This window comes from Enoplosus armatus, chromosome 5 (assembly GCF_043641665.1).
Source record: "Enoplosus armatus isolate fEnoArm2 chromosome 5, fEnoArm2.hap1, whole genome shotgun sequence".
NCBI classification, from domain to species: domain Eukaryota; kingdom Metazoa; phylum Chordata; class Actinopteri; order Centrarchiformes; family Enoplosidae; genus Enoplosus; species Enoplosus armatus.
This window is the reverse complement of record NC_092184.1, coordinates 24,659,187-24,684,344: the sequence shown is the minus strand read 5'-3', so window position 1 is coordinate 24,684,344 and position 25,158 is coordinate 24,659,187. Positions and strand designations below refer to the sequence as shown.

The 25,158-nt window shown below is 42.6% G+C and overlaps 2 protein-coding genes across 3 annotated transcripts in view; both read right to left on the bottom strand.

The window, feature by feature from the left end:
• The window catches only part of LOC139285861 (eukaryotic translation initiation factor 4 gamma 1), a 34,011-nt gene extending 19,689 nt beyond the window's left edge, over positions 1-14,322 (bottom strand). For both annotated transcript variants that reach the window (XM_070906531.1, XM_070906532.1), the window contains exons 1-6: positions 14,301-14,322; positions 8,093-8,146; positions 7,762-7,883; positions 7,048-7,134; positions 3,942-4,136; positions 3,495-3,588 (exon numbers count right to left, since the gene is read on the bottom strand). In XM_070906531.1, coding sequence (XP_070762632.1) covers positions 3,495-3,588; positions 3,942-4,136; positions 7,048-7,134; positions 7,762-7,836 — 451 coding nt within the window. In that variant the 5' untranslated portion in view covers positions 7,837-7,883; positions 8,093-8,146; positions 14,301-14,322. The remainder of the gene's footprint in view (positions 1-3,494; positions 3,589-3,941; positions 4,137-7,047; positions 7,135-7,761; positions 7,884-8,092; positions 8,147-14,300) is intronic.
• A 1,006-nt stretch (positions 14,323-15,328) lies between these two features.
• On the bottom strand, positions 15,329-24,900 carry psmd2 (proteasome 26S subunit ubiquitin receptor, non-ATPase 2). Its single transcript, XM_070905530.1, has 21 exons — positions 24,761-24,900; positions 23,502-23,558; positions 23,258-23,422; positions 22,283-22,404; positions 21,822-22,046; positions 21,522-21,680; positions 21,205-21,349; positions 20,810-20,870; positions 20,500-20,646; positions 20,236-20,342; positions 19,953-20,080; positions 19,649-19,736; positions 19,390-19,552; positions 19,174-19,275; positions 18,821-18,972; positions 18,604-18,687; positions 18,066-18,234; positions 17,676-17,770; positions 17,443-17,569; positions 17,199-17,317; positions 15,329-16,089 (listed from the first exon to the last, which is right to left on the bottom strand). The coding sequence occupies exons 1-21, from the start codon at positions 24,881-24,883 to the stop codon at positions 15,907-15,909; spliced, it is 2,721 nt and encodes a 906-aa protein (XP_070761631.1). The 5' UTR covers positions 24,884-24,900; the 3' UTR covers positions 15,329-15,906.
• Between the last annotated feature and the right edge of the window lie 258 nt (positions 24,901-25,158).

Genomic DNA, 25,158 nt, shown 5'->3' with positions numbered 1-25,158 from the left:
CCAGCGTGTCTCAGTTTTGCTCCTCCCTCTGACCTTCCTGATTCCTCCCTGCCTTTCACTTTTTTTTTTTTTCCACCTTCCTGCCTCCCTCCCTCCTTTTCCCCCTCCCCTAGATTGTACGGGCAGGCAAGCAAAGCTATTCGGCTGTGTCAATCAGAATGGCTCTGGATTTGCCTGAGGACTCCCCTATGTCTCCACCCTGGACAAGTGATCTGATCCATGCTGGCAAAGACGTCACAACCTATTACAAAAGGGGGCGGGCTGTGTGTATGTACATGTATGTGGGATGAATAGAGCAAACCACTCCACTTGGGGGGTGGGACTCTTAAAAATAGTCACCATACTCAGTCAGCACTGTGTATGTGTGTGTGTTTTCACCTGACTGCTAGAAAAGGACTCAGTGGTCAGAGAGACTGAACCACTTAGAGGACTGGGGGGGGTGCTGGAATGATATTCTGGGATCGTTCCTATGCAGTTAACAGAATGTATGTTGGGCTTCGCAGGTCTTAAAAGCCTCATCATTTCTAGATATACAGCATATCTCTGCTGCCTCTGTGACAAACTGCCCTCGACACCTCTGCACTGTCAAAGCCAACGCAGTGGTGAAGCCCAAAAGAGACCAGAGTTTAAGAGCCATGTCTCAGTTTCATGTGACCAGTTATTTAGGCTCATGTGCCAACCTCAAGTCATGTGAATCTCATGACCAATGTGACACACACAAGCAAATGAAGAGAGCTCCATATCTGGACAACAAATAGAAATACAGTAAATTTGCACTAAACCCGGCAGAGTCACACCAACAAGCATAACAGACATAAGAAGATGGAACTAGCATTTCCTATTTATGTGAAGCTGTCAAAAGTACAGAACCAGAAGTGCCCCCATTAGGATTAAACTGATGTGTTTTTTTTCAATAGTACATTTTTACAATTTATGCCTCAGAACAGCATTAAGATCATGCATTGACACTAAAGACGTATACATTTTAAGTGGTTCTATTTTATCCAAAGTCTAGAGCAGTTATTTATTTCCCATTGTGAATGGTGCTGTTCAAACTCAGGTGAACACCGAGAACATGGAGTCTGTGGTGCAAAGTTTATCAAAGGTTTGACTGAATCCTCAACAATCCTCTGGAAGGATTTCTCTTGTTTAAGATCTAAATCTTAGAAAATGAATTACATCCTCCAAACGAACTCGCATGCTCATGTGTTTCTAAAGACGAGGCTTGTCCAATCATCTTCAGCCTCATAAACGCAACAACAAAAAAAATCAATGTAATATTCAGAAAACAGGGTTAGGGTTGGAGTCACAAGCTCAATGAAAATCTGTTAGCATGTAGAAAAAGAGAGTTGACATTTAGACATTTCTAATGTTAGCGATTGCTGGATGGAAAGCGCAAATGTCACCGCAATGTGAAAAAGGGCCAGTGAGAGATCCTCACTTCATTCAACAGATGAAATGGACAGAAAGAACAATCAGGTTAAATTTCAGGCCAAATTAATAACTGTTTAAGGTCAACTCAGGCTCAAAGATCTGATCAATCCATTCTAGTCAGATACTCTCATGCTGCTTTAAATGCATTGGTGATCAAGTTTAGGGTTGAAATCAAACATCAAAATGTGACTGCTAGCAACACATAACCCAACCCCCTCCAAGAGAGTAGCTTGTCTGAAAAGCTTTAGGAACTGATTTAGGCTCAGTTTAGCTACTTAATACACTGCGCTTGATGACAAATTTCTAAATGATCTTTTCTGCACTGAAAGTTAGATAAAAGTCTGTTACACTTCTGTTTAGAAATCGCCTGCTGCATTTCAAACAGACCAACTGCCTCTAGAACAATAAACAGTATCTGAAAACACTAGACAGAGATTTGAAAATACCAATTGAGTCTGCAAACAACAAATCATAGATTTACTAAACATTCACCACATTTTTCTAGCAGTATTTTTCGAAAACATGCAAACGCAGGTGCAGAGCGTGCAGAGGTATTGTTTAAGTGCTATGCACATTGTACAGTGAACATACACTGATGTGCAAAGAGCATGACATGGAAAGCCTGATAGGAAGAATTGTGTTTTTACAGTCCTGTATTCAGGCCAGTGCATTCTATTGCTGATGACCTACAGTTTAAACAAAGACAACACATAGTTCAGATGCCTGCTAGCGGGGGGTCAGCAAGTTTGTTTTCAGGCCATCGTCTCTTCTTGTGATGTACTGACACACAGTCACCTCTAGAGGGTGTGACAACACACGGGATCAACAGCAAACATCTGCAGTGCTACTGTGTTAAAAGGAGATGGAAAGGAAAATGACAACAGAGGACGTTTGGAATGAATAAACACTAAGTTGAAAAAGAAAAAAGAAGAGAAATGTTCACGTGTATGAACTATGATAGCTACATTATGGGAGTGTATTATAGAAACATGCTGTCATACTTTCACATACAGAACATTCATCTGGAATACTCAATGCAGATGCTATTCATGCTGACATGCTTTCATTTATTTTTCTGGAGTGCCCATTTCACTCAACCTGCTTTGACTGTGACAGCTAGCGACATTTCCCAGAATGCAGCCACACCCTTCAGTGGCGACGCAACACGTCTTGTAGCTGCATTTCATTATGGTTATATGCTCCATGTTTGACAGGAAGAAAGTCATCTCTGCTGATTTCTCCCCGTGCGATTGCTGAATGTCACTGTACGACTGACTGTCTGGGGAGATGTTGTTGTTCTTTGGTTCTGGGAAACTTCTGTGAAAAAACCATGTTTTATAAAAACACACATTCTACTACTTCCTTACAGCAGAGCAGCTTTGTGTGTGTGTGTGTGTGTGAATGACTGGATGCAGATTCTGAGCAGGTACAGTGAGTTTTTTTTTTTTTTCCTGCTTCTAAACCTGCTGCTCTATTCCTTCTCATTTCATATTAACAGCAAGTGTTCTAAACAACAAGTGTCGGAAGCACTGATGAGACTTGAGATAAAGTTGGCCATAATTAAGAGCAACATCATGAGTCTGTGGTTTTTTGAAAGACGACCAGTGCTTTTCTGTAAACATTGATATGAAGAGAAATACTGAACAAACAGGAAGGTTCCCAAACAAAAGCCAGAGTCGGGCAGCAGGTGGACGAAGTCCAGATTTACAGAGCAACTGAGAATGTGAAAAACATCAGACTGCAGAGACTACAGAAGAGTGGAGCTGAGAGGTCAAATGATTGAACTGCCTTTATTGATGTGAATGTCAGTAACCAACACTGATGATCTTGGTGGATCCTTATATTTACTTGCCATACTGTCTGTGCTACATTGAAACATCTTCCTTGTGTTACATTTATAAGTGCGATGCTATGTGTTTGTTGTTTGGCTCTCTAACTGATAAAGTGTGAAAGTTGTTTGGCCTGCGATCTACTCCAGTGTCCGTTAAAAACCCTGCTAAGTGTCTCCGTGTGAGAGTAGCTCAGGTGAGGCCCCAGGTAGAGCCTCTTACCATAAGTACCATATTCAGCGGGACTGGTGCCTGGGTAGAAGCCTGGGGTGCCTGCTGGGACTGGGTATTGCTGGGGTGTGGCCACGTAGGTTGCCGATCGGTACTAAGGAAACAACGAAGAGGGAGCATGGAAGACCGGAAGAGAGGAGAGACGAACAGTATCATTAGATACAGAGCAACATAAATCAGGAGCAAAACAAAATACTTTCCCCGTCTCTTCTGTGTAATACACAACTTTAGGCCATTTGAAGGTACTAATCAATATTTTGTGGATACAATGTTTTATATAATTTATTCAAACATACAACAAGAGCTCAATATAACAGAGATGATACGAGTAAAAACATTTGGCGTGGGGTGTCATGTTAGCTGTCCATATCCTCCAGCTCTGATGAAAAAGACAATATGGCGTCATCACAACTTTAACACCCCCCCCCCCCAGGCTGAGCCCCCTACCTGTCCTGGTATGAAGTAGGCTGGTCCCTGTGGTGAGTTGGGGAAGGGCAACTGTTGCCCGGGGATCATCATCATTTGGGAGCCAGGGCCCGGCTGGTAGACGTGGGTGGGCGTCACAGGCCGGGGGCCGCTGGCGGGTGGGACACCCCGAGGTCCGCTGCTGGGAGGCAGGCTGGCCCTGCTGGCGTAGTAGGGCTGCAGAGGAGGCAGGGGAGCAAACCAAGGTGGAAGATCATGGAGAAATGTGGAGGGTGAGGATGGCAGTGGGAAAGACGAAAGAAGTCAAAGGAAAACATAGGAAGAGGAATGTGATGGAAATGGGGGTAAAACAGAGAGAGACAAATAAAGGAATTATTAATTACCTTTCTGAAACCTCTGACATAAAAAACCATCCCCCATGCACTTGTATGATTTTATCTCTTGGACCACGTGGAGCTAGCTTGTCCAGCCTAAAAGGCTAGGCTCATAGTTTGTCCATGAATCTATGGCTAGACTCCAACTGGAAACATATTGGCCCTGCCAGCCAGAAGAGATAAAGCAGCTAATGCTGGTTCATTCAGAGCCTCCTCATTTACATTCTGCTGCTGGCCTGGGAGCTAACCGCCGTAGACAGCAAAATGACACCAGGCCAACAAAGCACAACACTGCCAAATATTAGACACACACATTATGCACTCCTCAAGAGGGTGAGAAAAAAAATGGAAGGAAAATCTGTAAGACAGAGGAAATTGAGTTACCTGTAGTGACCTGAAGCTTCCCTTCAGCAGCGCAAAACACAGATCACACACAGAGACACATCAAATGGAAACAAGAAGAGGGTGGGAAGGGAAGGATTGAGAAAAAGAGAGCACCACAATCAGTTAGAGCAAAGCGCCCAGAAACGGTTCCTTCTGAGCCAAGCAGTGAATTAACAGGCAGCATGCAGAGAATAGGCAGAACAGTGAATCCAAAAGAACTCGGTCTAGTTACTCCTGAATAAGACGCAGACCAAAACTCATCAACTATTACTGGAAGATGGTCATTAATCACCTAGATGTTTACTTTTTTCAACAAAGAGAGAGCCTGCTTTTGATTTGTTTGTTTTTTTTATATCAAACTAATCACTTTCTCATTACATAGGTCACTCTCATATTTATATCTAGCTACAGCTGTAATTCACTAAAGCACGATTTTAATACATTAACACATTCCCACATGTACAGTAGGTGAAATATTAAATTAAATAGTATGACGTAATGTTAATTATTTATCACCAGTAATTAATATTCTCTGCCACCATTTATATCAGAATTCTTGGTATATAATTTCATGAAACAAATAATTTGCACTAGTTTCAGAAACTAACTTTATTTTTTTATTCTCCCATAATTTCATGTATAAATATGTCAGTAAAGCAACGGTCACCCCTAAAACATAACAAAACACTATGATATCAAGTTATTTGGTCACAAAATATTGTGGTATTTGATGTGTCAGCAGTGACGGTGACGATGGTCACACTTGTGTTTTAGTCCTTTGGTCAAAGCACACTTTAGAGCCTCTCAATCTTCTCCACTGCTTCTAATGTGTGTTACAGGATATGAACCCCCCCACCCCCCCTCGTGTTAGTCAGTTGTGCTGTTAGTACCTGTTGGTGTATAGGCCGGGGCCCTGGGGCAAACTAGAGGAGGAGAGGCAGACAGGGCAGAGGTTAAAGAGGTCAAAAGCACAAGATCCATGCTTCACTCTCCTTCCAGTTCAGCACCTTTAAGTCGTTCAGACAGAAAGCCGCAGTACATGAGAGGTCTTGGCTTTCTGAAACCAACATCCTTGCTCATTTTCGGTACCCACTACTTTTTCTAGATTGGTTTTGATTTGTGAAACTGGCATTTCATTACCAATTTATTAACAATATAACGTTATTTTAAGAATTATTAAAACTGTAAAAAAAAAAAAAAAAACATGATTAATTCGCTCAATACATTCGACTCCACTGGAAAGCATAATTAACAATAAATAGGACTGCGTACGAAACATTTAAAACTCGAATTACAGAACAATTTAAACAAATGCAGTTGGAGCCACTTGCATTTCCTCCAGTCAGTCAGGAGCATTGAAGAGTAAAAAAAGTTAAAATCATGTAGGCACAAAGCCTAAGAGGCTGTGATAGAGCACAAAGGACAGGCTGAAACTGACAGTTACAATGGCCCTGTTTAGACCTGGCATTAACATGCGATCACAAGTGGACAGCTTTAAGTAAAGGTGTGACGCATTGAGATCCGATCACTCAGACCACATTCAGGGGTGGTCTGGGTCGCATATGGCCACATTCTCTGCACGTGATTGTGTCCTGGGCCAAGGGTGAAGGACCGCCTACTCAACTGATGTCCTCTGCATAGGCAGAAGCACGCGCTCATTCATGCACCAATGACGTCATATTAGTGCGGAACAACAAGACGAAGAAATAACTATAAAATCATTCAATTAAAATGTTTATTTCCAGCAGACTAGGCATGGGAAGTGCATTGCTGCCTCCCGCTGGTTAAAAACAATCACACATTTGGTCTTTGCAAACGGGAATGACATGCGTGTTTATTTGCATATAGAGCGGGAAGTGAGACGCATGAGGAGACACGTTCAAATGCCAGGTGTGAACTGACGTACTCGGAGCTGTCCACTTGTGATCGGATCACCCAGGATGCGTGTTAATGCCAGGCGTAAACAGGCCCAAAGATGCAGAACTGGTGGGAAGTAGGCAAACAGACATGCAGGCATTCTAAGAAATTCACAGATGGATACAGGAGACTGCTCACTATGTTTTCCATTGGGTAGATTTTGATGCCATACTTGCATACAGGCACATTTGCAGCATGAAGAAAAGACCCTGACGCTCTCTCTTCCAACTTTTTACTCATCAGACAAAAGTGAGGTTTAGAATATAAACAAAACAAATGTTCAATTTCTAACGCAGCACAGAAGTTAACTTGTGTGGAACGGGATAAATTCCTGCACCTTTGGCTGACTGTCTTAACAACTTGAGAACTACGGTCTCTGATATGCGATAGAATAAAGCAAAGTCCACTACTGTAGGTGTGCTGTGGGGTGGGTAAGCAGCAGGCAGGCCTACCTGTCGGGGCTGTGGTGTTGGGTTCATTTGTGGAGGCGGTGGGGTGGTAAACACAACAGAAGGGGGCTGCCCAGGGGGGAATGAGGGCTGCAAGAGACAGGAAGTGATATCAACAGAAGAAGAGTGGAAGGCAGGAGGAATAGGGAGTGAGAAGGCGAAGACGAACAGTCGACAAGTAGTCAGCAAGTGCACAGGTACTGAGGCCAAGATTTGTGGTGACATTATTGTGCTTTTTTCAGAATACCAGCATCTTTTCATATTTAAGTTAATGGGAAGCAGACGAAGAGCACAGAAGTAGGCAAAACCTTCTGAATTTGATTATACTCTTATTTTAAACCATGGGGCATCAACCAAATGTTTTGTGGGCATGACAATACCAATGAAGATGCTGCAAGCTACACTGGCAGCTGACAATGTGATGGCTAGAAATGGACACACTAGCAGTTGTAAACATGGTTGTAGTTATTTGTGATAATAATCACTAGAGAGTACAACGACTGTGTTGTGGGACTCTCTGCTACATGGTTGAGAGTTGTACCAAAGAACGACTTGCGGCTGCTGCAATCATTCTACACCAGAGAGGGAACATTGTTGGGTGATCTGCTTTTCATTACGTGCACAAAAATGCTGCCACGACAGCAAAACAAAGTGGGATAGAGCAAGTAACGTCCAAAAAGAGCCAATACAGGAAGCTAAGTAGCAGTAGTTCCTTACCTGTGAAAGGCCAGGGGAGGGGGCAGGGTGGGGGGTGGAGGAGGGTCCTGTTATAGGCTGTGGTGCTTTATTCATTTCATGGAGTTCTGCATGGGGAGGCAGATGTGGACCCGTGTACAAATCTGACAAAAGGGAGAATTAGGGGGGTGGGGTTAAATGGGTCTTTACCAGGCATTTCAGAAGTTACTGTCACATTCACTACCACAGTGGTGAGGCCAAATGGGCGACAATTAAATTCACTTTGAGTTTAAGTAACATTCAGATTTAACTGGATGGTTCAACTTAAAGTTGACATTTCCTGTTAATATTCACAGTGTATTTGTATACTTACCTTTATGAATCTTTTAAGGTCCTAAGCGTGGTTACTCTGAGGAAGGTTTTTTTCCTGAAAGACAGACAGAAAGTGAAACCTTGTTAACAATGTGTATGGAGGTGGCACATTTCAATTTCAATTTTATGTCCCAAACAGACAGGAAGTGTAAAGGTTGGTACAACATCGAAAATGGAAAAGGCAGAGGAAATGATCATATTGTACACTGGGGAATTACATTTTGAAATTGCCTGAAGAGGTTAAGCTTCAGAGGTGTTTTTAACCGGAGTATTACAAACAAGTCTTGTTAAATCCATCGGTATGGGACTAATTAATTAACCGGGTTAATCCAGGTGAGTGTTGTTAACAAGCACCGCCACAGCAATGTGCCTCGTTAAGTACAATTTATATCCTGTGAAAAATGGAAGCAGGAGGGTCATAAAGTCTGTTAACAATCCGAAAAAAAGTGAAAAATGTCCATCACAATTTCCAGGTATTTCCAGCACTGCTTGATACATGAAATGTCTTGTGTTGTGTATCCAAAAGCCAAAGCTATTCACATTACTATGATGTACGGCAAGGAAAAGCAGCAAGTTCTCACATTCTAGAAGCTGGAACCATAAAATGTTTTCCATTTCTTGCTTGAAAATTGACTTGAAAAATTGACTCGATTGACTAATTGATTCATCAATGATTCATCAATGAGTCATTTAACGAAAACAACAACAAACAAATCTTCACAGCAAGTTACCAAAAATCTGAATTTAATTCTACATGTTTCACAATTCAACTTTCAACACTTTGTGCTTATAGTTCGCCAAAGTATGCATTTAACTATAGCAACCAGAAGCCAACATGAACCGAGTTTTTTTTCAACTGTCAGAAAGAGAAACTGCAGAGCAGCACAACTGAAAGCTAGATATTTTGAGGGGGAGGAAATGTAATGTTTAACTTTGTTGAGAGGAAAAAAGGAGACAGCAAGGAAAGAGGGCTTGGTACATTTCCTGAACCGAAAAAGATACACAAAGTTAATACAACCTGTCAGGAAAATAAAGGACATTGAAATGCATTTATCTCAGCATGTCTCCTCACCACTTGAATTAAATCTACCACTGCATTTGTCGATCACCATCATCCAGCAGATAATTACAGGTTTTCTCAGTCTGTGTCTGTGACCTCACAAAGCTTACATGACACATATAATGTCCCATTAATTGATGTCCAAACTGTCAGCTCTGCATTACTTATTTCCTGCACCATTTTAGTGCACTTAGTTGCTAAAGTACAAATTACACCTTGTCCATCTAGAGAATACAGAATATCAGTGTATTTTAACTCAGGAGATGTGGTCAGCTCAGCAGCATACAGATTCAATTGGTACTGCATCAGAACAGACGTGATACCAGTGCTCCTTTGTTATTCTGTTGTTTGAATTCATTCAATATGTACTGCACACCAGTTACCTAAAGGGGAGATAAAGCAACTAACACTATTTTTGGACATGTGCAAATATGAAAATATATTGTAGGTTTCTAGAAGGTTTATAATCTCGCACTGTTACAATTCTACAATAACAGTGAGTGACTGGGTTTAATGTGGGGCATGTCTGGCTGATACATGATCTATTTAATTAGGTCACTATTGGCAATGATACCAAGCCAATGTTTGTATTGGATCAATGCATCTAACTAAAGTTGAACAATTCTTTTTTTTATACACGATACTGTCACCCCACTAATTCAAGATTTCCTGATTATACTGATCCTCCACATACATCTTGCAAGAGTGACACATTCGGTATTTATAGCTGAAACCTACATTATCTCTGCCCCTGACACACACACACACACACACACACACACACACACACACACACACACACACACACACACACACACACACACACACACACACACACACACACACACACACACACACACACACACACACAAAAGCAGCAGTGTAAAAAGCCTGAGTCATGATGAATCAGGGTGTTTTTTTTTTTTAAGAAGAGGAAATCACACTGCAGAAATGGTTGGAATCACCACTGTTACCATGACTATATCAACACACAAACAGAAGACAAAAAGATAATGGATATTAACTGAGCGAGGGGTTTTCAATACAGCCAGATGAAATCCCTGGCTTAGAAAAACACGGACTGACATCGATGGTAGGCTCATCCCCAGTATACTGGAGCCTTGGAGCTTGGAGATGGCGACAATATAAGTTAGGGTTAGGAGAGGGGTGTCAGGCAGCAGTTCAAAGGCTCATCCACTGACAAAAAGATTGTCAGACAGAGCGGAGCTGGCTGGGAGATGAAATGCTGAGTGAACAATCTCAGGGCTAAAAGAGTGTCTCTGACTAACAACCTAGACTGCCTCACAGGCTTTACTCCTCTCACTGGGGAACACACTAACAAAAACCTTTAGTTGTTTTGGGGAATGCTTCACCCTGAAGTAGTGAGACGTGGCCAGCTTCTTAAACAACTACTGTGCCACACACACACACACAACACACAACACACACACACACACAGGTTAGTCTGCAGAAATCATGAAAATGATTAATCGGTACAAATCCTTTGAGCAGTCTGCAGCGCTACAGAACTAGCAAAGAGGGTGTACCCCAGAGGCTCACATTTGTGCAGGAATCTGCGTCTTCGGGGAGTTATGCGAGATAACGTAAGGGACCCCCACCCCTACTCACCCCACCCCACCCCACTAAATGTCCCCTATAGAGGGTGTAGCCATGGTGAGTTTATCACTGTTTGTACACAGATGATCTACTGCTTACTGAAAATGGCCTTTTCCCAGTAATATCTATGCTGAGAACTAAGCAAACTTTACTGCCTGGTGACGTCAGTGAATAAAAATACATGAGTCACTGACTTTATGAGATGATGGCTAGCTGCCTATTTTAAGATACTTTGCAAATGCCATAATATACATTGTACATGGTTACTACTTAGTAGTCCTAGTAAGTACTTCTAAGAATGCACTTGTACAAGCCGATTCCTCAGCTTCTGCTAAAAGCTGTGATGGCAGTCTGAACCTGCCACAGAGCAGCTGTGTTGGCTGTGGTAGTAACACAGTGACACAAGAAGCTCCAGTGGTGGTAGGCTTCACTTAACTCAGCTGCATCACTTTAACTGTGGAAAACTACAGCTTAAATTCAGCCGACAAGCCAGATAAAGGGGAGCAACATGCCTTTTCTGTAAAACAGCGTAGTGTTTGTGGTCTAACCTTTATAAGCAGAACCAACACATTTTGAACAAAGTATGCCTATATTGAAGTTCACTGACCTCAGCAGAAGGGAGTGAAAGTTAACTACACTAGCAGCACCACAGCAGTGTTTCTTCAGTACCATGCTGCTTTGTAAATTCCACTCGTTTTAATATTGCACTCGCATAAAGTGGGGCGACTGACAAGAGACACTTTTAAAATGGAATAATGATCAAAGCAGCAGAGGCCAAGATAGCCTGACTTTTAGTCCCTGGTCTTGGTTCCCATAGCAACTGAAACTAGACAATCCCTGTCTGGTAAATGCCCACATCTTTTAAATGCCACACCCCCAGTTCGTAATGCAAGCTTTCTGTTAGAAATTAGAAGTCTCGAGCCCTATCCGAGATAACCCTGAGAGACTTTAGAAAGCTTCCTACAGAGCCACAGGAGACATTGTACAACCGTTTTCACAGGCTGACTCATGCTCCTCATGACAAGTAATCTTCATATGTAGCGTTAGCGATGTGCTCCTTTAACATCCAGCTTCTTAAACAAACACACACTGCTCTGCCACTGACATTGGTCAATACCTGGAACAAAGTTGATCACATTTCCAACCACTAAGTATCAGTGACACAGCATCACACTAGCACAGCCTGTTCTGCCCAGCACCCCCCTGTTCCTCTCGTTAACTAATATTCTGCCAAAACCCACACATGCCCAGACTCTAGGCTTTCAAGAGTCACAACAGGAAGCTCAGTAGTGTCCTTATGTCAGTCACACTGTGATAGCCTTGCTCTGACACATCATGCATTTGCCCTGCCATTGCACTTCTACTATTAGTTTCACTCTGACATCACTGCTCAATATTCTCCTGGACTGATAAATGGCAAACAAATGATGGATGTTCGTACATATACAAAGACATGGGATAAACACCTGCCTAGGTTAGCTATATAGTGCCCGTTGCCCTGCATACGAAACTGCATCCATTTTGGACCCACATTCTCAGCTGAGGTCACATGTCTGCAGTCCTCAACATCAGCCTCATGCCTTCCGCAGCAAGCAGGGTGAAGTGATCATCAAAAAGCTTAAACATGAACATACCAGCGATGCCGCCCTCTAAACCAACAACCTGACATAATGTCAGTGTCACAACTGCGACGCTCATACCGAGCAAACTATCCAAACGCAGGTGTTTCGTCTGCTTAAACTGTGGGACACTTTTGCTATGACACAGGGGTGTGTCTGTCAGCCTGTCTGTCTACTCACACACACAGCGTACCACAAAGACAACCATTTGCATGCCATAATGATAAAACACACACCTATCAAACGCTCGGTCTTGCCAAAACACCTACAAATATGGGCGCGAAGACGTGCTGTTGTATGTTGTGCTGTTAGCCGTGTTGCTAACTTTTCTAGGCCCAATCTGGATTTACCACGTGGTTTCTCCTGCCATTGGCGCGATGCACGCCCCAGCTGCCGGCTTCATGCCAGCCACACCTCAACCGATATCGGCTGTGACAACCAACGATTTCATGTAAAGCATAAACCATACCAAACAAACGACGTTTTAAGGGGTCAGCAGTGACGGCGGTGGCGTCAATGAATGGGAATACTAACCTAGAAAGCTGTCAAGCTAAGGAGGCGGCTACTGCTCATTAGCTCGCACATTCAGTAGCTTAATATGCTACTCACATTCAGTAACTTAACTCTGCTCGATGAAGCTTTGGCTAGCTAGGTATAAACACAGTAGCAGCGCTGTCAACTGTGTCGTGACAATGAGGAGTAGTGTAACGTTAACTAGCCAGAATGAGTCAGACACCTCCGTTTCATTTTGCAGCCAAACAGCAACATCACCACTGCGACAGCTAACGTTAACATGGATGCATTACAGGGGATGCTGTTGAGGAAATCCCATATTTACCATGTTCTCATGTAGCATAACATCCATTATGGCGGCTAGCTTGAAGGCGCAGCGACCTGTCAACCACCTCAGCAAGGCCCTAATGAAGGTGTCACTGGCTTCAAGGTTCAAAACAACTGTCCTGTCAAACGAGTCTCCAACTATCTTTACCCTCCACCGGCAGTGTCTCGTAATGCCTTTATGCATGTTACAACTGCCACTGACTATCTGACAGCATATGCTGTCCACATATGCTGTGTTGTCTTGCTACCTGGAGGAGTAACGTTTGCTTTTGGCTCATGGACAGAAAGACCCTGTTGCATGAACGGGAGGACTGTTCACAACCAGATCTTGTAACCACCTTTACATACTTCACCCCCAAACAAAAATGGTTTCAGATGGCTGGCACCAACGTTACATCGCCATCACATGGTTTCAGGTATCAGGCTATCAGTATGCAAGTTATTTACAATCTCAACTGTCAACAAGACATCTGTTTTTAAACACAGCCAAGCTGGCAAATATGAGAACACAAGCTCCACCACTTTCTGCTAGGAGGCTGGCAACAGGACAAAACACTAGTTGTGTGTTTCGACACAACTAGTTATTTAACCTACTGCTACCTGTATAGCCTACTGTGTAGCTAGCTAGCAAGCGGTTGCATAGCTAGCAGCATAAACTGCGTTAACCGGCGAAAACAACAACATTGTGATGTCTATTTGTCGCTAGGCATATGTAATACATTACACACAATATAATATGTTTCTGAACAACACACGAGTGATGACTCAGCTTGGTTGTCTACCGTAGTGTTAGCTTGCTAGCTGGACTAGCTAAAATGAAGAAAGAACACCCACGTCGCATTAGCATGGAATGCTAGCGACCAGCTAGCTAGCTAATCCCTGAAAACATAGCAGGAACACCAATCAGCAGCAACCACTGAAGAAAGTCACCACAGCTACAACACATCTTCTGACTAAAAGGCCAACCGTACATTTGAATGTCCTTCCCGGGTCTCTATGTAAGAGCGACTTGACGCTTATCTGAAAATTTGAGCATTTTAATAAAGAATTTAGATCAGGACCGTGGCGGTTACCTTTCTCTCCTTGAGTCCGCAGAGCCGGACGGACGGAAAATCTTCCCGGAAGCCGGTAGCTAGGTAATTCCGGCAAAATCCCATCACGTGAAACTTTCCCAGTAATCATGCCCACGGCCGTAAAGACTGTATTTTCTTATCTTTTGTCGCCACGGTTATCTTAATTGTGTTTACATCTGATCAACACGCTGGGAGACGTTTTGATAGTTAATGTTACCCAAGACATTTAAACGTTTGTTGTTGTTTTTTTAAATAAAGCCACAGTTTTTATGCAGATACAAATAAGGAGTTTTGGAAGTTAAAATAGCCACCATCTATATATTTTTCCAACATGTACTAGAATTACTATTGTTAAATTATAATTAGGTTATAAATATATTAATAGAATAGATTCCATAAATATAGTTTAAATAGTTTCAATAAAATGTATATAAAATATTTTAAATCTGGGCTAAAGCAAAATATCTACCAGCCACTGGTGGGACTGATTCTGATTCTGATTCTGACATGCCTGTACGTTATATAGCTCGACTTAAAAGCGAAATTGTTAACACAGCCAGTGCAGAATATCTAAGATTTAAGTTGACAAAAAACGACAATAAATCTTACAAAATAAACCCCTATGATACATTTATTTCATTAACTAATATAGTCTAATTGCAGTTCTGTTTGTGTCTTTAAAATCCACTGGAAGTTAGTTGTTACAATTTATTGGCTCATTTCAGGTAACAGGTATATTGCAGAAATCTCAGAAACACACCAGTGCTAAAATGTCGCAGCTATTGCTTTTGTTCCTAATAGCTGACTGAAGAATCTGCAATTCTACACTGCAGCCATCACTTTCCTCCATAAAAGTATACATATTTGTACGTACTCAACATAGCATTTGTGTATGGTGACACTTTTCTTTCCTCTAGCTAAACAGCACCTCCTTGTGGAGAATCTGTTTAGCCTGCAGCCTACTGAATCTGAACGGCGGTGCTTGTGAGTTTGCACCTAAATCATCATAGAAACACACATCCAGCACATTTCCACCATGTGGATCTGAGTTTTTATTTTTGATTCAAACTTTTACAGAACTGTAACAAAAACCAAAAAAAAACAAGATGAAGAATACATACTTTTAAATGCTCTAATTACAAAACATGACCAAGGATGTACGTAGTTGGGGGCGGGGACACATTTGAAGAACTGATGTGGACTGAGCAGTTGTTACTCATTTACTGATGACATAAACAGGAGGTTGGAAAAGTTCCCACTTTTGAACTGACCCTGGATCAGTCAGCTGGTTCAGTACATGTGGGAGAGGTGGATCAAAATTAGAGCAAAGAGGAAACCACCTATGTAGAGTGGATGAGGTCCCAGTTTTACCCTCCCTGTGTCACCCCAGCCCAATTAACCAGACCGCAACCTTTTTTAATGACTGCTGGAGCTGGGCCACAGACGACAGCGAGAAGACACAGCGAGGACGAAGGATAGGCCTGCCTTGCTCTTTCAGCCATGCAATAAACAATTAATATAACAACTGCCAAGAGCCATGGAGGGCTACCCTTACAAACAGAGCGAGATGCCAGTGAGAATAGGTTTCTTTTTGGAGGGGGGCAGTCTAGGTTTCATAGTTGGGATTCTTGCGCAGGATAACAAAGCCCTCCAGGATGGGGGTGACAGGGAGGTACTCCTCTGTGGCCAGCTCAGCCCTCTCTCCATGAGCCAGCAACACCGGTGTGGTGTGGGTCTGGAAACCTGTGATGGCCTTTGGCTTACCCGCCTGGCCCACGACATCCACAGCCTGTAGACACATCAGACAAAAAGAAAACTCACGTTAAACAGCTTTTTCTCCTTTCACCTTCAGACCACAATTCTTGCATTTTATTTGCTGATGAAATTCTTAATTCTTCATAATTTCTAAAGATGTATTTTGGCAGAATATGTCAGGTGGTGAATCTAAGATCTAACACTTAAAAGATATACATTTTGGGAAACACACATTTAATTTCTTGTGGCAAGTTCGATGAGAAGACTGACACCACTCTCATATTTGTCCATTCAATATGAAGCAACAGCCTGGAGACTGCTAGCTTAGCTTAGCATTAAGACTAGGGGCTGGGGAAAACGGCTTGCCAGGCTCGGTCCCATTAAAACGTTACATGTTGTTTGTTTGATCCAACCACTGAAGTGTAAAAACGTCAAGTTGTGGTTTTTACAGGGGGATTATGGGTCTCATCTAGTTGCCTAGCAACCTAATGGTGACTACAACAAGTTATAACTAATAAATTAATTAGTGAGCATTAGAGGTGCTGGTAGGCGTTACAGCAGTTGTTACCTATGGACAGAGCTAGGCTAGCTGTTGCCCCCTGTTTCCAGTCTTTATGCTAAGCTAAGCTAACTGGCTGCTGGCCTACAGCTTCACATTTCAGACTTGAGTGGCATCGATCTTCTCGTCTTATCCTCAGCAAGAAAGTGAATAGGCTTACATCCCAAGATGTCAAACTGTTCATTTAAGAGTCAATGAAGTTTGCAAAATATTGTTGCTTTAACAAGTAAACTATTGATTAGGGATTTTTTTTTAAATTTCCATTGAATGCAGTTTCAACTGCATTTCCAAGCAGGCGTCTAAATGAAAGGGAAAAAGAAAATCTTGAAAAAGTAGTTGGGGCAGGTAAAAAACTTATTTCAGTACCCACTTTGACATCACATTTAGTTTATACATAGTTTGTAAAAAGCACTTTTGGATATTCATAATATTCCCTTAGACTTTGTAAGTATAGTAGAGCAGTTTCTTTGAGATTTACAGCTTCCATGAACTGAGAAAACTTGCAGTACACAATAATTGGAAAATAGCAGAACTTCTACAAATATTCCCGTCGGACTAATTAAACAAATTTTCCGAGGCTTCACCTGTCCAACTCTGACAGACACAGGCAGTGGCCGTAGCTCCTCATCGAAGGTGACCAGCATACGTGGCTGCATGGCTGCTACCAGGCCGTAGAGAATGTAGTGAGATTTCCCCAGGATTACTGGAACACACAGTGAACACAAGAGGAAACATTAAAACAGGGAAACCACTGACGATACAACCTTCAAATTATAAAACAGAATCGTGAAGCAGAGAGCAGAGGCATCAGGAGGAAAATAAACTGACTGTTCTTGACGTCAAGGAAGGAAACGAGCACGGTGAGCAGTCCCGCCACGGCGACCTGACTCATCAGCTGTCTGTCGCTATGGTAGGGACAGAGTGTCAGTGTGCCTTTGCCCAGGTGAGTCAGACCCTGTGGAGGCACAAACGGAGTCAATAGGAGCTCACACACACACACACACACTTTCCCAAAAGTTCACTTGTGTCTTGTACAGAGTGCCTCTTATGTTGCCACCCACCTGAGCCAGTCGGACCATGAAGAGATTGTTCGGGTCTTTGGCGTGATACTGGGCCAGCTGCCGCAGCATGGCAGCCAGACGTGCGTTATTTGTGCCTGAGCAAAAGGAAAAAATGAAGAGCCTGTTAAATATGTTGTGAAAGTTAACACTAGAGGCCCTCCCAGAGGAGGTGGCATTGTGCATCAATGAAAATGATAAATACGTAACATACACCTTCAAGTATTCAATGCCATTTCTAGTGAAAACCTTCAGTGGGGCTAGCTTTTCATTATTTATTCATAGTTAAAAACAGGCTACTGTGAATCAAAGCCCTTAAGTCAGAAATTCTGCCGTCACAGCCGCTAACACACAGTTAACGTTATTCTATGTAATGCCTATAACCCCACTTACCACTGCCCACCATGCCCATGGCAAAGATGGAGTTGTGGGACACCTCAGGGTCAGCATCGTGGGAAAACTTGCTGAGGGTGTCCAAGATGTTCAAACGAGGGTTGGACACGGAAATGAGAGCCAGGGCTAAGGGCACCGCTCGCCTCAGGGTGGGCTCACCGTAACGCAGCTGGTGATAAAAATACAGGGAAAATAAGAGTTTAACACAGTGTAAATATATCACTAAATAAACACGTGACAAAAAGGAACTCTTTATGCTGTGACAGGTCATAACAGAGTAAAGATAGAAGAGAAAATATGTGGAGCAGGAGGAAATAGCCATGATGTAATATGGATCAAAAGAATGGAAACAGAGAGACAGATGGTGAGGTCTGAAAGCACCGTCAAGATAACCAAATGAAAAGGTCTCTTTTTTTTTAACTGCCGTGGAGGAAGGGAAACTAAGAGTAAGAAATGAGAGGTGGGAACAATAATGTACTCCGTAAGGGTAAACACATAAAATGAGAATAGAAAAGTGACAGTAAGCAGTGCTACTGACCAGATGTCCAAATGTTCGCAGTGCCATTTCAGAACCAATCTCCTCCCCCATGGCAATCAGGGCAATACCAAGAACAGCTACACCCTGAGAGGAAAACATAACAATGAACTCTTTTTTTTTCCACCTCAATACAAAATTTCACAAGCATCCATAATCTAGCTGACAAAGGAAAAGAACTCCTAAAAAGAGATAATCACGGTAATAACTTAATCCTTACCTGGTGGGAGCCCATGTCAGCAGCAGTCTCCTTCTTATCTTTGTCCTTCTTATCCTTCTTGTCCTTGTCCTCCTCTTTTTCCTTCTCCTTGGCTTCGTAGTGCTCACTGCAGATATGGAGAAGCTGCTGCACCTTCAGCACATTACCGGAACCTGAGATAGAGGAAGAGGCGAATTATTACAGTGAGTTATAGACAGCTTTGGAGATTTGAAGATTAAAAATCAGCAGACATTGCACTACAGGTAGATCTGTATATGGTTGGCTTATACAGAAGCAAATAAATTCAGAGATTGAGGAATGGATTTCAACAAAATAACTTTTGAATGGCTGGAAGACAGTACTGACAGACTGACCTGCATATGCACAGATATCCACTAGTGTGTTGGCAAAGCTGCGGAAAGGTTCAGGTACAACCTGTAGAGCTGCCAGGGTCGTCTCAATCGCCTCTCCTTTACCTATGGACAGTGAGCAACATAGTTACGGCAGCTATATCACAAGGGGAAGGAAGAAAAGATACAGTGGTAATGGAACTGACTTCTATAATAGACCCTTTGGCTGTTCATGCTTACCCAGGTGGTTGAGTCCCAGGCCCAAAGGCAACCAGCGGGCATACGAGTCCTTCAGCTCCTGTTCGTTCTTCTCCATGATGGTCTGGACGATGGTGGAGGTCACGTCACCGTTACAAGATCCTACGGCGATCATACCACATGCCAGCGCTGTCACTCCAACCACCTGGAGATTAAAAACACACGCACACACACGTGAATGTTGCTCAACTGAACATATGTAAAGCGAGAGGAGCCCTGAAGACGAAACATGCATCCGTACCTCCATGCTGGATTTAGAGTCTCCCATGACAGGGAGAAGCAGAGAAAGGACATCTTCTCTGTTGGAGCCAGCGTAGGCCAGGCCTAGTCTGTAACCAAGACAACAAGGATCAAGACACACAGCCATAATGTGCCATCATAAGATTTACTGATCCCCGCAGGAGAGACAACAGCAGTACAAGCAACAGACCATAGATGGGGATAGATATGTACGTACTAACATTAAAAAGCTGTATATAATGTTGAAAATGTCCTTGTACAAATGCTCTAATGTTCCGCTTCCTACATGTGAACATTCTCCTCACCCGAAGATGGCGCCTATCCTCATGATGTTGCTGTTGTGGAGGACATAGTCGGAGAGCAGGGCAAGGGCTGGGTCGCATTCATTCCTCACACCTGAGTTGACGATGCCACAGGCCAGGAGGGCACCGGACTGCACAGGGAGAGATGACGGAGGTGTAAGAACAACAAGAAAGACAAAAGAAGCAGTCATGCAGAACAGCTAAAGATGTTACCACCATGTTATTATCTGAAAGTGATATTTCTATTACGGGAAAAGTTTCCAATACTTCCGAGCCCAATGTTTACCTTGATGTAGTCCTCAGATGAATAGAGATATTTGTCAATCTGGGTCAGACCGCCATCCACGTCCCACAGCAGGATCATACCAAGGGAGGCTGCAGCGCTCAACATACCTGAGGACATTTATATCATCTTCAGTCACTGCACAATCAAATAATCTATCAAAAAATCATCATGAATACAAACATTTTAATATATCAGCTAAGTCAAGACTAAAGTAAAGAAAATTCCAGTGAGTAATATAGCTACAGGGTGTGTGTTTTCTTTTACCATGGTCCTTGTTCTTGTACAACCATTTGTTGCCGTCGTCTGTGAGCAGCTTGTCTTGTCCAAAGGCTGCGTTGACAAAGCCGTTCACGAAGGAAGAGGCCAAGTTCATACGAGCGGAGTCCACCTGGGAGCCACTGCCTCCAAACCCTGTTGCACACAGCACATAGCAAAATGTAAACAAAAATCATTTTCACTTCACTTGCCACAGTGGCCAGTAAATCATCCTTATTTCACATGAGATAATACGCTTATCTGGACTGATTTAAATCTGTCACCAAGCAACACCCAACCTAACTGAACACACACTCACTGTTGTTTTCCAGGTGTGTTTTGTAGATGTCATCTGGGACTTTGGGTTCCATGATGTCCAACTGGGAATGGCAAGACAAGTGTGTTATTAATAAAAGGTGAAATGTGTTGAGTCATCATGAGAGTGAAGTTGAGCTCAAGCTATAATCCTCCATCTCCTTCTATGAATCATACACCATTATTCTAGAAGTGACTTAGCAGCAGCCAAACTTGACAAGAATGTATCCAGCTTTTCAAGAAAGTCTGAATAAACATCTATGGTTTTGTTTTCTAGGTTTGGTAAATAACTTTCAAATCCAGCAAATTCCCCACATTTACCACAGCCGTGGAATTCCTAACTTGTTTTACAGCGAAACAATTACAAGTTCAGTCTCCGCTGTCCTATTTGTCCCTTACCTCTCTGGCCAGGGCCAAGAAGTTGCTGTTGAGCTGCACGTTGGACATGATCTCTGTCAAGTCCTCGTAGTCCTCTACATCCTCATTAAGCTCCAGGAACATGCCATGGCGACCCAGCATGAAGGCCATCTGCTTCTGGATAACTCTGCAAGGCAAAGAGAGTTTGTCTTTCATACACCAGCCACTATGACACAGTAGGCCTCACAAGGATCCTGTAAATATTGCTGTGCTCATCCACCTTGACAGATGAATACCTTTCATCATTACCATGACCATCTTTGTGTGCTCTAGGAAGAGTGTTTTTAAGAAGTCCTTACATGTCTTTGCAGGATGTGAAGATGTTTTCTACTAGCTCCACGTCGTTGAGCATCAAGGCCAGGCGCAGGGCCTCTGGATAACGGTTGAACTTCCTGAAGATGTTCAGGGCACATCTCAGCAGCGCCGAGTTTTCTGGTTCGGGAACGTAACTCACACAGCTGAAGGAGTGATGTAGAAAGTTAAATAGACATATTTAAAAGACAAATACATCAATGAGTCCTATTTTTGAAATGTATACAACATGCCCAAAGGTAGGTATTGCATTTTCGAAGCAGTGTAAGTGTAAAAACTGTACATACCTGGTGAGGTACAGGCAGACTTTGCCATAGGCGTTTTCATCGATGTAGTCCTCCAGCATGTCCAGCCTCTCAATCTCCATCAGCAGGTCGCACGCCTCATGCTCGGCATTGTGAGCCATGTTGTAGGGCACGATCTCCTTCACGAGTTTCAGCAGAGTCTCCTGCTGCGTCTTGTCATTCTCCTCCACCTCCTGCCACTCTTTTGCCACCTCACCAGCCAGATGCCTGTAGGACGACAGACAGAAAAGGTTCTGTATTTGTCACCAAGAAATGAAGCAAGCAGCAGACAGCAGCAGACAATTAATTTGCCATGACATGATTAATCAGAGGCGCTATAGTCAACGGCAGCTTCTATCACCATCATTTATAGTAAGAAAATAGAGGACTGAGGACAATGCAGCTTCTCCAATACCCATGAGAGCCTTACATGTATTGGCTGATGATGACGAGTTGTGTCTTACCTGACATATTCATGTCCCCAGGAGGCCAGCTCTTCCTGGGAGCCTAGCAGGCGGTACTTCAGACACTCCCTCTCACCGCTCATAGTCATGGCCAACACAGACACCACGTCAGCACAGAAATGCTGTAAATGCAAACACAAACACCAGTTTCAACTTGAGGTCGAGTCTAGAGCTGCAACAATTAGTCAACTGATCGATCAGTTGATCGTCAGAACACTGATTTGAACTATGGCAACTATTTTGATAATCGATTAATTGTTAGGTACATTTTCAAGCAAGAATGCCAAACATTTGATGGTTCCAACTTCTCAAATGTGAGGATTTGCAGCTTTTGTGGTAATGAATATCGTTTTGTTTTGGACTGTCCATCTGTCAAAGGCATTTGAAGAAATCGTTTTGTGCTCAGGAAATTATGATGTTCCTTTTTACAGTAGTAGTTTTACAGACTAAACAACTTATCCGTTCCATCAAGAAAACAACAGGCATACTAATCAATACTGAAATTATTGTTAGTTGATGCTCTGGTTAAGACATGTGTGCATTGGTTTTAACGTCAGTGTGACAGCTTTAACATTTATACTGATACATTTGGTGAAGGATAAAAGTCCGATATTAGTCAATAAATGTATTTCAATACGATGCAATTCTCATGATGAACCACTGTTTTAAACTAATTCTAATGTCAGAGATTCATCACACGCCATACAAGCATGCATGAAAAGCAGTCATTTTTATCCTGAGGAAAACACAGAACAGGTGATTACTTGTCAAGGAAACTGGAATACCAGCAAAAATAGCAGCCATTTATAGCTTCTACTCCATATATCTGCACTGGCCTTTAAAACCTATATTTGTTTGAAACTAGCGTGCTCCAAGGAAATGTGCACTATTTTTCATATGGTGATTCTACTTAAAAGTGGGTAAAAAATGTGCCCATGAATTTCCTAGTTTTCTGGTAACACAGTAGAGTCTTACCCTGTTCTCTCCGGGAGCCATGCCCTCATAGATCTCTTTGAGCTTGCCATAGTGTGGGCGCAGGAATTTGAGGGGCTTGGGTACCGACGTCATGGAGGTGGTTGAGGAGCGGATTAGTCTGCGCAGCTCTTCCAGTGCAGGGCGGTACAGCGCTGTGTTCTTCTCCTGCCAATGTGTAGAAAATGTGAGTTTTACACTCTGACACACAAGAGTTGTTGTAAAGAAAACTAAAATTAATACTTACACTCAATCTCTCCACCATCATCTCCAGGTCCTCTTGTAACTGCTTGTCTTCCTCTGACTGAGAAGTAGTGAAAGAAGAGAACATTATCTGTTATTTCATCATATTCATCGTTATTTCATTGTTTTTACAAAAAAGGAGTTTATTTGCCTCAAAAGGGAGAAGGAAAACCATCGTTTTGTAGTTGATAATGTTTGTTGCCTTGAACTGCCTTCTTGAAACTTTGCATGAACACCTTATATTGCCAACTTCATGACTACTGCTACCAATCAGTGTAGTACGTTATACTATCGTTTTGAATGCTTGCTGTAAAACTAAGGACCCATAGGGACAAATACTGATGGAAAATGAACTTAGTGACCTTGTAGATGCATCACGTCAAGTATTGCTGAAAAACTGCCACCAGCCATCACTTAAATGATACTACACTTTGACTGTGAAACATTATTCTAGTGTTGAATGCCTGGCTGGTTAAAGCTACTGTAACCTATGAGTTATCAATCTAAACTTTAAGCCCCAAAAGCACTGAATTTTAATTGATTTTCAACATTTGGTACTAGTTTACTCTGCTATCTTTACACCCATTAGGGGGGAGGGTTGAGCATTGTGATAATGACATGGTAACAAATTATGAATGTTGAAATGTTACAGAAGGCATAACCAAGACAACAATAAATATCCATGGTTGCTGTCCACTAACTAACCTGAACAAAACAATCTGACTAGTGATAATTAACGTTGACTAATTGATATAGACGACAACAAGCTAAACTCCCAGTCTGTTGTAACGCTACCAGTGAACGTTAGGTTAATTCAGAATAAATGTTATAAATGTTTATTTGACTCCATGTGAGCTGCTGTGTCATACAGTACATTGCCCAGCGTTAAACCTAGCTAGCGGAATATGCTAGCACTTCAGCGAGCAAAGCTAACACTGGTGACAGTACAAACAACAGCTACAACAACTAGCAAGCTAATGTTAGCTAACCGGCTGAGTTAGGCTAGGCTAAAGTTAGCTAACGGGGCGAGTTCATCTGTACTATTTTTTAGGACCACAAAATTGTAACAACTAAAAGTGGAAGTGCTTTATATGAGGGGTAATTTTAAAACAACAGAGAGTGTCAGGCACCTTTATTGAGTGCAATGACTTCGGCCTGCTCAACCATGTTGTCAAAGCCGCAGTGACTAAGGCAAAATAACACCACTGGCTCCTGTAACGTTAGTTAGCACACATTTCAATGAGAAAAAATACCCCAACTTACCAACTCCTGCTCCTCTTTCTTATCCTTATCCTTCCCGGAGGGCTGCTGCCCCTTTTCCTTGTCCTTGTCCTTCTCATCAGTCTTTTCGGATTGCTTATTCTCTTTCTTTTTTGCCTCCTCCATAGTTGCGGCTCAATGAACTGTCGGCTAGCAAACGGAACTGAGGAGGACTGCCGCTTCTTCTTCAGTTTGGAAAATGTGTTGTGATTTCTCTTTACCGCCACTTGCTGGCGGTGATTTGACATGGTTGTTTGCGGGCACTTCACGTCCTACAAAACACGGGAACAACGTCGAGTGACAGCTTGCAAAGATTAGGACATGTTCCGTTCAAAACAGTTTTTAAACCCCGCAGGAAATCTTCAACTTCGAGTTGCTATTTAAAAGTGTGTTCACGCATA

Coding starts and splice junctions, on each gene's coding strand:
- psmd2 (XM_070905530.1), bottom strand. CDS start 24,883: ATGGAGGAGGCAAAAAAGAAAGAGAATAAGCAATCCGAAAAGACTGAT. Junction 19,276..19,389: donor CCTGGGACTCAACCACCTGG/GTAAGCATGAAC, acceptor CACTGTCCATAG/GTAAAGGAGAGGCGATTGAG. Junction 16,090..17,198: donor TGTCTGTCAGAGTTGGACAG/GTGAAGCCTCGG, acceptor ATGTGTCTACAG/GCTGTGGATGTCGTGGGCCA.